At 60.9% G+C, this 12,396-nt stretch overlaps 1 protein-coding gene across 1 annotated transcript in view; it reads left to right on the top strand.

Annotated features, from left to right (window-relative positions):
• The window catches only part of TOM1 (target of myb1 (chicken)), a 39,690-nt gene extending 30,442 nt beyond the window's left edge, over positions 1-9,248 (top strand). Inside the window, exons 12-15 of the mRNA XM_012644715.1 lie at positions 2,380-2,455; positions 7,047-7,106; positions 8,224-8,263; positions 8,348-9,248. Of these exons, the coding sequence (XP_012500169.1) occupies positions 2,380-2,455; positions 7,047-7,106; positions 8,224-8,263; positions 8,348-8,502 (331 nt within the window). The 3' untranslated portion in view covers positions 8,503-9,248. The remainder of the gene's footprint in view (positions 1-2,379; positions 2,456-7,046; positions 7,107-8,223; positions 8,264-8,347) is intronic.
• Positions 9,249-12,396: the final 3,148 nt, after the last annotated feature.

A 12,396-nucleotide genomic window follows, 5' to 3' on the forward strand; every position in this document is an offset into this window, starting at 1 on the left:
TAGCATTAGCAATAGGGAGCATGGGAAGGGTTTTTTCTTACCAGAGTTGCATCTTTGAAACTCCCTGGGGCTGGGCACAGCTTACACGACATCACACACCTTCTCAGGCCCTGGCTTCTGCAGGCCCTCCCAGGTCTTGGTTCCCACCCCAGCAGAAAAGATCCAGCAGGGACAGGAGTGTGCCTTAGCATCAAGTTCTCCTCCCTTTGTTGTCGTGCCGGGCCGGCCCACCCTGTGCTTCTGGTGGACCGTCTAGCTCCGGGCACCTGACTGGCCTTTTCTGCCTGCCTGGCTCCCCACCTGCAGCCGGCTCCATCTTGGCTGGCGGGGAAGCCAGCTCCTTATCAGCCCCGTTTCTGCTCCAGCTCCAGCCACAGCTGGCGCCGTCACAGCCCGTCTACTTGGTGCCAAGGAGCAGCAGGGGCACCTCAGCCAGGCCTTCTTGGAGGTGGGATGCTTCTCCTCACCCTCTTCCACGTCGTCCTGGGAACATGCTCTGTGCCACTGTGCACAGATACGTCCTCTCCAGGAAACACTTAGACAGGTGTTACCGCAGGTGGTCCCAGGTCCAGCCCCGCTCTACCAGCCTCACCTGAGGAGTGGCCCTCCTCCCTCTTGCACTGACGTGGGGCAGAGGCCCCTGCCCAGGGTCTGCAGCCCAGTGTGGGTTGTGTGGGCTTCCTCAGGGGTATCCTCGACCCTCCGTGCTGTAGGCGTGGCCCTCAGGGACAGCCGAGCTTCGGCTTCAGAGCTGTGCGTGTGGCCAGGAGAGAGAGAGAGCGAGCGAGGGAAAGGCAGCGGTAGCAAGGAGTAATTAGGAAAGAACGTAGAGTTCTGACGAGTGCAGGGAAAACATCAGCTTCTGCATGTTCCTGGGGCCGGGCGCGCCTTATTCTGCCTTTTCCACAACGCGCCAAGCATGTCCCAGACACAGGCAGCGACGTGCTGCCTCCGCACCCTGAAGCAGCAGGCCTTCTCTGGGTCAGGAGGCACTGCTGAATCTTTGGATCACTTCCTCCTTGCCAGCTCTCGTTGCCCAGATTTAGCCAGGGGTGCTAAGCCTCTCTCCAAAAGGAGTGAGCACCCCGGACCCCACCCCATTGGCTTTAAGGTTGGTGCCAGCGTGGCTCTCAGTAGTCCCCAGCTCACTTGCCGTGGATGGAGCCGTGTAACGAGGGGACGAAGCAGCCAGCAGTCGCACTCCTCCAGGGAACTCTGCCCCTGTGGGAAGGAGCGGGTAGCAGTGCTCTTCAAAGGACTGCCTGGGAACCGGGGATCTTATTCACGAAGCCCCTTTCAGCGCCAGCCCATCGCATTCCCAGGAGGGCACACTGGCACTGCAAGAGTTAGATGTGATACGGTCCCAGTTCCTGAAGCCTGGAGTTAGGCCAGCTCCAGGTTCGGCGGAGCGCCAGCGTCCCCGCCTGGAGACCCCCATCCCCAGCTGTGCAGGGCTTTCCCCTCGAGAGCAGAGCTCCGTGGCTCACTTGTTCGCCTCAAAGCTAGACCAACCCCGGGCTGAGGCCTGGCCTCTGCTGGCAGTTCAGAGCGAGAACAGATGCCCTGGACGTCCCCCTGCAGCATCTGGGACAGACCCCCAGCCCCTCGTTAGCCCACCTTCTCCTCCCACTGCCCTGAGACTTCACCTCAAACCCAGCACATGCTTCCCCGCCCTTCCTCACCTGCCTGGTGGCTGCGGGGTCTGCCCCCTGCCCCTTCCAGCCCGCCCGCTTTGCGTTTCCTCCCAGCTCCTGCCTTCCCACCCTGCCCGGCTGGTGGGCTTCTCCCAGGGCTCACTTAGAAGAGCCATAACTGAGTTGTCTTCTACACGCTGCCGAGACAGTGGCGGGGGGCGGGGGTGGGGTACGGAGCAGGCGTCTGTGCTGATGACAGCGCAAGGCAGCACCTCGCCCAGCACCGCACGGATTTGTTTCAGCAGCAGCGTGGAGCCCACCATTCCGATGCCACCTTGTACGGAGCCACAGCGTACAATATTAGGAAACAGAAACTGCTCGAGAAAGGGTCTGTAGATAATTCTCCACGGACATGGGGTCATCAGAGCCGTATCTCAGTCCTCTGAGTTTGGCCAAATCTGGCCACAGCCGTTGGTGGTCTTGGTATTGGCCTTTGGCCACTGACACCCTCCCTAATTTCCCCAGCCTTGCTGTGCCTGTCATGTGGGTCACACATCTGATCCTGATTCCCAGAGGCAGGAAATGAGATCCTTCCTCCCACTCCCAGACAGGCCTGAAGAGTAGGAGCCTCAGCCCACGCCCGTCCGGTGACCTGAGCCGCCCCCACCCTTCTGTCCCTGCCTCAGCTGGCAGGCCCAGTGAGGCAAGGATGGCATCTGATGGCCTGGTGGCCTCTGTGTTTCAGGGTAAAATACGAAGCCCCCCAAGCAACAGATGGCCTGGCTGGAGCCCTGGACGCCCGGCAGCAGAGCACTGGCGCGGTAAGCAGAGGGGCCCTCCTGCCACCCTGGGGCCCAGAAGGACGGCAGGAAATGCCCCACTGTGTGCCAGGCACTGTCTCGGCACATCCACACCTCTTTCCTCATTTGGCTCTCAAATTGGCGCTTTGTGGCAAATGTGGTTATTCCCAGTTTACAGCTAAGGAAACTGTTAGAGAGGTGAAGCCATTTGCCCGAGCTCACATGGCAGGGATTCTTTGATTCTGGTTTTTTTTTTTTTTTTTGAGACAGGGACTCACTCTGTCGCCAGGGCTAGAGTGCAGTGGTATCATCATAGCTCACAGCAACCTCAGACTCCTGGGCTCAAGCGATCCTCTTGCCTCAGCCTCCCGAGTAGCTGGGACTACAGGTGCACACCACCACACCCAGCTAATTTTTCTGTTTTTTGTGGAGACGGGCTCTCGCTCTCGCTCAGGCTGGTCTTGAACTCCTGGCCTCAAGCAATTCTCCCGCCTTGGCCTCCCAGAGTGCTGGGATTACAGGCGTGAGCCGCCACGCCTGGCCACGTGGCAGGGATCCTGACCTGAGTCTCAGTGAGGGAGCTGCAGTCCAGTGGCCCTGGGATCTTGTCCCAACTCCGCCACCTACCAGCTGTGTGTCAGGCAGACCATTAGCCCTCCTGACCCTCCATTTCATCTGCGCGTTGGGGCCCATGGTGGGACTGCAGTAGCTGATGATAGAACATGTGAGTGGATATATTTAGGGTGCTTGGCACAGAGTTAGAGTCCAGTCAATAGCATACCTCACTGCCCCTCTAGAGACCTCTCATTTGCAGTTATGTGGGCAGAGGAGTACCCTAAAACAGCAGGGTGGAGTCCTAGGGTGTCTGTTAGTTTCATTTAGTTGCTTCACTGTGATTGAGTGACAGCCACATGTCCAGCACCAAGCGCACTTTGTAGGCGACCCCTCCCCCAGGCAAGAATTCCACGCACGATTCTCCCATCTTCACACGTGTATCCAGATGCCTGTCGGGCAGCCTGAGAATTTCTGCTTCCATACATGAGCAGACAGAGCAGCTCCCGTGGGGGACAGTTAGAAACAGCAGGACCCAGGAGTTGGGAGGAAGAGCAGGGGCGGCACCTTGGGGGCTTCCCAGGCCAGCGTGGGGTCGGGGGGTGGGAGATGGAGCCCAAGGGGTAGCAGGGACCTGGGGCGGCCGGGAGGACTCCAACTGCGTCCCAAGTGAGGTGGAACCCACTGGAAAGTCTTGAGCACAGGAAGGACGTTGCTCTGACTTCCATTCTAAAAGAATGGGGCTGGAAGCTGGGAGGAGGCTGCGGAAGCCATCCAGTCTACCGTGGAGTCAAGTCCTGGCGACTCCTAAGGGTGCTCTGTCTCCACTCCTGGGCCTTTCAGCATCTGAGGAATGATTCCCAGGTCAGAACAGAGCGAGGCACAGAGCACCATGCAGGCAGGACCAGCAGGGAAGCCCAGTGCCTCCTGTGTGGCGTGACCTGCCACCAAGCAGAGCAGCGTGCCACGCCATGTCTCAGAGTATCCAATCTTTTTAATCTTTTTTGTTTTATAAGTGATCACTTATTGAGCTCCTTGCCAGGCCCCGCACTAAGCACTTGGCACCCCACCCCGCAAACCCTTAGGGTATGTTATTATCCCTTTTACAAATGGGAAAGCTGAGTTCCAGGGAGAGGTTAGGTGAAACGATAGGTGTGGTATCCGCAGCATGGTGCCTGGCCACGGTAAAGTATTAATAAGACAGCATTTAGTCTTCACAGTGCTGTTGTGTGGTCATCCCCATTTACAGATGAGAAAACCGAGGCTTAGAATTGCCAGGTACGTTGTCCAGGGTCTCACAGCTGTTGGTCTTCCTGGCCTCAAAGCTGTGCTGGCGCCAAGCACACCGGATCTGAAAAGCTCTTAGGAACAGAGGCGAGTGAACGGAGGTACATGCACCCCTCCTCGGCCTGCCTTTTCCAAGGGCCACCCTTCCAGCCCCAAGAATCCAGATGCGTCCAGCCTGCTGTAGCCGCCTCTCATGAGCGGAGGCCGACTCCGCAGCCCAGCAGGCAACAATCCCAGCCAGTCCACTCGTGCTGCACCCCGAGACAGGGCTCACTTCCCCAGGGGCACACAGCAACTCTGCCATGACTAGAACCAGGGTCCAGGTCTCCCGCTGCCACACCACCCTGCAGCTAGCCCACGGGAAGGAAGCGCACACACACGCACACACACACACACAACTCCTGTTGCAGAAAAACAGAAACGTAAACAAATGACCACTCATTTCCTCTCCGATAACTTGAAGCAACCTCCACCAGATCAGAATGATTTCCTAAAACTGTGCGAGCAGACTCCTGCTCCTGAGGTGCTTAAGTCTGGCTGGGGGTGAGGCCTTCACCCACTAAACCGTCAGAACACGACAGCAAATGGCAAAGCACACAACAGAATCAAGTGCCGACTCTGTGGGCAGCCCATGTTTGCCGCCGGGATTCAGAGCAGGACTCACCAGTCCTGTGGCGTGGTGATGTTCCTTCACTCCCTAGAGTGCCCGTGGTGCGCAGTGAGCCAGGCCCCGCGCTGGGTCTGTGTGGGGTGCGCAAGGCAGTCACAGGGTAATGGGCCTGGAGCCAGGACTCCAGTCTCCCTCTACCCCCAGTCCACTCCGGGGCCCTAGGAAGCCTGCTGCCATCGGCGAACAGGAGGGTATTGGACAGACCAATGTTCCTAAACCCTGGGAGCCTCCGGACTGGCTGACGGCCACCTGCTCTGCCGTCCTAGGCTTGCTCGGGCCCAGCCTCTGGGATCTTTGTGGAAAGGGCTGAGAAGCTTTGTTTCCTTTGCTCTCAGCTCTGTCCCAGCCCATCAGGGCTCTGGTGTCCCAGAGCTATTGTGGTTCACCCACAGTGGGCGCCTCCGCTGCTTCCTCCATGCCCTGGCACCTGCCGCCACACCCCCGGTGCACATATGCATGCACACACACACACACACACACACACACACACACACACACACACACACACACACACACACACAGATATGTGGGCCTCCTGCCCCAAAAGGATCATCCCTGCTGGAGAAGGCTGCGGCCACCAGTGGCCCTGGCCCTGCCGTGCCACCACTGTCAGTGTGACTCTCTCTCATCCAGATGGGAGGCGGTGGCGAGAAGAGCCTCAGTGACTGGATGGTGAGACAAGGCATGGTGAGCAGGGGCCAGGCCTGGCCACCCGGAGAGCTGGGGTGCTGCTCGCAGGACTTCCGCGGGCACAGGAACGGCACGGTGGTGCTCCCTGAGGGAGTGGGGCCTGGACCAAGACCCAGAGGAGGCAGGAGGGGCAGCGAGGGCCCGGGGGCTCTGGCTGTTCCCAGGCTGGCCCAGACAGCGCAGCTTCCGCAGCCCCTCTGCCCAGTTCTGCTCTGGACTCAGGCAAGGCCGAGGCAGCTGCTCTGGCAGCTGAGAGGCGACGGGGGCAGAGGAGGTGGGAGAGGGAGCCAGTGTGCGCAGCCGGAGCACCTGCCACTGCTGCTGCCAGGAAGTCGGCTCCTGCCTTCCTGCCGGGCTCTGCTGCTGCCCCGTGGGTGGTGGAGCTTGGAGACTGAACTGGCTTGGTTGGAGAAAGACTCGCTCTCCTTCTCTCTCCCAAAGCAGCTAAGTAGTAACTAGGAAATAGTAGTTTTATTTGTGCTACACTAATGAGTAGGAATTAGTAACTGGCATTTCTTGAGCAGCTACTCTGGGCCAGGCACTGTGCCAACCTCTTGACATCTGCTGTCCCATTTCACCCTCACAGCAGCCTGGACAGTGGGCGCTGTTGTCCTCACTCTAGGGGACAGAATGAGGGGCACACAAGTTAAGTTTCCTGCCCAGGGTCTCGCTGTATTAGGGGCCGGGCCGGATTCTAGTCCTTCCGACTCCGAAGTCTGCGCCCGTAACTTCCAACTGGAGCTGCCCACTGCACACTCGGCTAGAGAAGGAGGCCCCCAAGCCCTTCCCCTGTGCAGCAGCCATTGTGGCAGAGCCCGTGACTTTGTGGCCCAAAGCAAAATGTCCCCATCTGCAGCACTGCCCCTGAGCCCACCAGACTGGCCTTGTCTGGGCAACTCGGCACCTCTCTGCTCTTGGGCCCTGTACACCACCTTGTGTCAGGGGCTCTGTGGAGGTGCCAGGGGACAGAACCTGGCAGCCCCTGGCCCACTCATTGTGCCCCCCACCCCAGCCTTGATGGCTGGAGAAACGTCTGGGGTCCCTCCCTGGGCTTTGCATATTCTTTAGTCAGACGCTCCGGAGCCCCCGTGGGCCTTTGCGCAGGGCCTCCTCCATCCTCGCTCCCGACCAGTGCAGCAGAACTGGGGTCCATTCTCCCTGCGGGCCCTGCTCCAGCTGAGGAGCGCCATCCCCATCTCCTGCTCAGGCCCCTGGCTCTGCACTCTCACCCACAGCCTGGCACGGGGGACAATGCCAGCAGGGGACAGGGCAGGGCCAAGTGAGGAGGAGAAAGCTCAGGGCAGGGGTGAGTGACTGCCCGGGCCACCCGGCTGAGGGGCACTGAGCTGGGGGGCCTTTGCCTTGTTGCCCAGGGCACTGCCCTCCCGCCTCACCCTCTGCCCTTCCTTCCAGATCCCTGTCACCCAGGCCTGCTTCATGGAGGACATCGAGCAGTGGCTATCCACTGACGTGGTACGTCGGGGCCCACCCCTCACCACCTGGCAGGGGGCCCATTTTTCTCGTGAAGAAACAAATGGCCACGGGGCCAGAGTAGAGTTGTCCAGCGCCCTGAGGGGGGTGGGGTGAACCGCTGGTGAGGAGGGACGAGCGTAAAGTCCCCATCTCCTGCCACCCGCCTGCCTCCTCCAAGCACGTCCCTCCCACTGCCCCCCAGAGAAGGGCCTGGGCACAGCACCCCTCTCAGCTGCTTCCCAGGGCCTGCTCCCAGTGCGCAGTGCCAGCAGGTGTCAGCCGCCGGAGGGCCGGGCCAGGGAGGCTGTCGGGGGAAGCCTGATGGCGCTGAGCTCCGCCTGCAGTAGCTCAGGGAGCCGAGTGCGGAGGGAAACCCCGCCCGCACCCCATCTTGCAGACCAGAAGACTGATACGCAGCTGCAGGGGGGCCCAGGCCTAGGGCAGTCCGCTGTCCTCTACAGGAAGTGTCCAGGAGGAGGCAGGCGGGCGCCAGATGGGGCCCCAGGGAGAGAGGGGGCGGAGTGAGACTCAGGTCCTCCGTGCAGGGCTCCGCCCCAGCATGAGCCACCGCTCTGGGCACCAAGGACCACACCAGAGCCCGGGCACCTCCGGGCCCGAGGCTGCCTTCTGCAAGTGCCAAGATTGTGTTTCTGTCGGGACAAGGACGCAGAAGCGTCACCTCTTTTCCAGCCCTCACCTTTAGCGTGAATGGCCCTCAGTTTCTGGGTCTCTCCCTCTCCACCATGGGGGCGAGAACTTCCACCCCTCGAGACCCTCAAGGAAAAGAATGGCCGTTCGTCGAGGACCCACCAGGCGCCACATCCTGCGCTCGGCATTCTTCTCTGCCTGTTACCCTGTCTTAGTTTCCCAGCAACCCTCTAAGTTAGCTTCAACCTCCCCATTTTATGGAAGAAGAAACTGAGGCTCAGGGAAGTCAGGTGACACCCAAGGCTCTGGGGCTCAGGAAACGGCAGAGCCGGGGCAGGGCCTGCGCTTGGAACGAACACTGGTTAGCGGCGCCCAACTGCCACCTCCACCCCCCCACCCCACCAGGTGGACGCCCGGGCCTTGCTCCCTGGGGCGCAGCTAACTTCTGCCTCCTCTCCTGCTTTCTCAGGGGAACGGCGCGGAAGAGCCCAAGGGTGTCACCAGTGAAGGTAGTAGTCCCCGGCCCCTGCCTGCCCACCCACTTTCCGGGCTCTGGCCTCAGAGCCCACCCTTACCCTCTCTCCTTCCTCTAGAATTTGACAAGTTCCTGGAAGAACGGGCCAAAGCTGCCGATCGGTTGCCCAACCTCTCCAGCCCCTCAGCCGAGAGGCCCCCGGGCCCCCCTCCCGGCTCGGCCCCTCGGAAAAAGACCCAGGAGAAAGATGACGACATGCTGTTTGCCTTATGAGCGCTGGGTCTGGCACCCCGCTGCTCCCGTCCCCTGGGCTGGGGCTCTCTCCCTCCTTTGGTGTTAGGCTGCTTTGGGGGTGGCTTGTTACCCCCGCTCTCCTCCTCGAGGACGGAGCTGACCGGCTGCGGCTGGGCTGTGCCGGGGGTGTGGGGAGGCAGCGAGCTGGATCGGGGAGACAGGTCCGTGCTGCAGTGAGGTCCTGGCCACTGCTGCCTCCTTCCCCACCTGAGCCGGCCACTGCGACTTTGCTGAGAAGTGGGAGGCCCCAGGACAGACGGGCTGGCTGCTTGGTTGACCCGGTGTGACTTTCTTTGCCCTGGGTGGTGCCCTGTCCTGGACCTATCCCCAGAGGAGCCGCTTCCGAGCCCTCACTGCTGGTTGGGCCTGGCTGGAGGCTGGCCTCAGCGGAGGCTCTACGGAGCCTCTCACCATTCCCTGCCTGCCTCGGGGCGCACGACAGCTGCAGCTAGCCGCGGAGCGCAGGGGGGAAGCCCTCCGAGGAGCTGCCCGCTGTCAGGTACGAAGCTGCACGCAGTGGGTGCAGTGGGCGAGACCTCACCAGCCCCAGGCTGCAGGGTGGGGCTCCAGGGCACGCCCGGCCCCCCTCCCTCCACTACCTTGTCCTGTCTCCTCCCTCTGCTCCTGCCGGCAGGGCTCCTCTGGCACTGGGGCCCGCCTGGTGGCTGATCCTCTTGTAGTGGGAGAGGTGCCTTGTGTGTCCCCAATTAAAGGTAGAAAACCACCTTGCTAGCAGCAGTGTCCAGTGCCCTGGTGGGAAGTGACTTCTGGGCCTCACGGGGGAGGGACTGCTCAGGGCTGGGCTGGGGGCCAACCGAGAGGTGGGCTTCTGCGGATGGCGCAGTCGGAACAGCGGGTGCGGCCCCCTCTGCCAGCTCCTGCCTGCACAGCGGCACATCAGTCACAAGGGAGGGAGCCTGCGGGGACGGTGTTGCCATGTCGGTGAACAGACACTGCCTTAGGCTACTCGCTGGCTTGTGGGATTGTCACAATAGCCCGGGAGAAGCAGTTACCGTCCTCGTCCTCGCTTTACAGACTCTGAGACTATGACTCTGGGTCATAGGAGAGGAACAGATGCAGTTGTCTGTCATGTGCCGGGCACTTCCTCATAAGCACATTGTCCCCATTTCTCAGATGACCACACCAAAGCCCAGTTTGGATGACTTGTACACAGCTCAAGATGCTGGGCCATACATAGGTCAGGCGCGGGGGATCAGCTTTTACCTCCTTCCATGGCAGCTCAAGAGCCCCAGGTCTCGGGGTACCACCTTTTCGGGTCTGGAATCTCCCCACCAGGGCCCCCAGGAGTCACTGCTTGAAGCATGTTGGAGCCTCCTGGCCCAGCTCTTGGCAGCCGAAGGGAAGGGGGTCGGGGCGGGGCTGGAGCGGTTGGGTCCACAGGGGCCCGGGTCTGTGTGAGGGGCCACCGGCTCCCGTGGGCAGAAGGCAGGCAGCACCTGCCGTCTGAGGTGTGGTCTCTAGCTGGGCGCACAGGAGACCAGGCCTGGCCCTGCCCTCCAGGTGGAGTTGGGGTAAGGAAGGCAGCTTGGGGGCAGACACAGGGGACCCTAAACAGGGAAGGAGGGACACTCCACTGCCCTCAGGAGGGCCCGTGGTCCAGGCCGAGCTCCACCCGCACTCAGGGTGTCTGTGAGCTCCCGCCGTGTGCTGTGCCCAGCCTGGTCCTCTCCACACCTCACCACAGCCCCGTGGGTTGATGGTGTTGGCCTCTACTTACAGGTGGGGAAACTGAGGCTTGGGGAATCAGGAGCCTGCCTAGTCATATGCTAAACAATGAAGGAGTGGGACCCCCAGCCCCTCCTCACTGCTGCCTCTCCTGCCTGCCCAGCCCACACACCACTGCCTGCCTCCCTCACTCCCCTCCATTTAACTGCAGACCCCTTGGGGAAATCGTGATTTTACAAGGATCAAAGCCAAGGTCGCTGCTCCCCCGTGTCAGCCAGGAAGCCCAAGGAACTTTCTGTGGATGGCTCCAGGGACTCAGGGCCCTGCTAAGGACCAAAACTATCAAGTTGTTCACTCCCGTGGACGTATCCCCGAGTGTCAGCTGCACACCAGGTGTGGTGCTAGGTAATGGTGACACGGAGGTGAACCTGGCAGTGCCGGCAGTGTGGGGTCACGTGGGAGGCAAGAGGACAATAAAGACAGACATAAACTCAGTGATCATTTCCTGCTTTGAAACCAATGAAAGGGTAAGTGGATGCAGACTGGAGATGGGAGGTCAGTGAGAACGGGCCAGGCAGAGAGAGCCCTGCGTGCCAGACAGGAAGGGGCCCTGCCGAGGTCTCTCAGCTTCCACTGGCCAGGACAGCATGGAGCTCCTTAAGGGCCATCCTCCAGAGAAGGCTGCGGGGCCTGGAGGGGCGAGGGGGTGCTGGCAGGAAGCCATTAGTACGGCCAGGCTGGGTTTCCTGGCAACAGGCTCTGTGTCTGAGGCCGCGGGCCAGGCTGGGGCCAGATCACTTTACAGCAGCAGGAAGTCACCGCTCCACGAAAATGAGTACCAGCTGCCTGGTGGGGGCCTTGGGCAGCAACAGGACCTCCACCTGGCACCACGGGGCAGGATTAAGGAGGCGCCGGCGGCTCCCACTGGGCCCAGCTACATTGGAAGAGGGCACCGAGCCAGGGCTATGGTGGGAAGGGTTCAGTGGAGCTAGGGCCGGTAGGCAGGGGTTGGGGGTGCCAGGGAGGCAGCCTCTTAGCAGAGGCTCCACCCCCTCCGCTCCCTCCTGGCTTCCCTGGGCCTGGAAACTGACCCCTGCACTCCCTGCCCCAGTCCAGCTCCCTGATTCGGGAACAGCCTCTCCCATTGTCATGTAACAGCAGATCCTGGCAGGTGCAGCGGCTCATGCTCGTAGTCCCAGAACTTTGGGAGGCCGAGGTGTGAGGATCACTTGAGCCCGGGAGTCTGAGGCTGTTGTGAGCTATGATTGTGCCACCGCACTGCACTCCGGCCTGGGCAACAGAGGAGACCCTGTTTCTAAAACCAAATAAATTAATTAATTTAACAAAAAGCAGCAAATCCCGTTTTGCAGCCCCTCCTGTGCTGTGTGGCCTTAGGCAAATTACTTAACCTCTCTGTGCCTCACATATAAATGGTCTGTCACTCCCTCAGGGTTGTCCTGAGGATTTACTGAGCTGACAAGTAGCCGACCTGCCACATAGGAAGTGCTCTGTAGGTGTCGTTATTATCATGGATGGTACAGACACCTGGCTCAGAGCACTGCCCCTCAGGCTCCTGGGTCATTTCGGGGGCCCCAGCTCAGCCTCTGGGATAGCCTACCCAGCTCCCAGGACAACCTCTGTCTCTTCTCCCCAGCTGGCAAAGAACCAAAGGGCAGTGTTTGTCTCCTCCTGGTCTAAGCTGCTGCCCCTAAGGGGTCCCACGGCTGCTTTGACCGCGGCAGCGGGGACAAGTAGGGTCCACCCAGTGGTCCTGGATCGGCCTCTGCTGACTCACAGTGGGCACTTCGGGAAGCCCCTGCCCTCTCCCAGGCAGCTGGCAGCCTGGCCAGCTCAGAGTCAGTGCCCCAGGGCGACCACGAGATGGCAGCAGCGCTGCGTGTACAGAGCCTGCAGGGTGCAGGGGGCAGGGTCCGCCAACGCCTCGCCAGCCCTTCGCCTGCACCCACACTGGCTGGTGGGGCCGAGGGACAGTGCAAAGAGGCTGGGGGCTGCAGGCTTAGGATCTGGCTCCACAGCCGGCTGCGCTGTGTGACTGCACAAGGGACTTAATTTCTGCAAGCTTCAGCTCTCCTTACCCCTCCTGACTCACAGGGTGTGGGGAGGATGCAGTGAGGCGAGCTCTGGGTGGGCAGGGGCAAGCCCTGTCCCCTCTGCTCTGTGCAGAGC

This window comes from Propithecus coquereli, unplaced genomic scaffold (genome assembly GCF_000956105.1).
Source record: "Propithecus coquereli isolate 6110/MARCELLA unplaced genomic scaffold, Pcoq_1.0 Scaffold218, whole genome shotgun sequence".
NCBI classification, from domain to species: domain Eukaryota; kingdom Metazoa; phylum Chordata; class Mammalia; order Primates; family Indriidae; genus Propithecus; species Propithecus coquereli.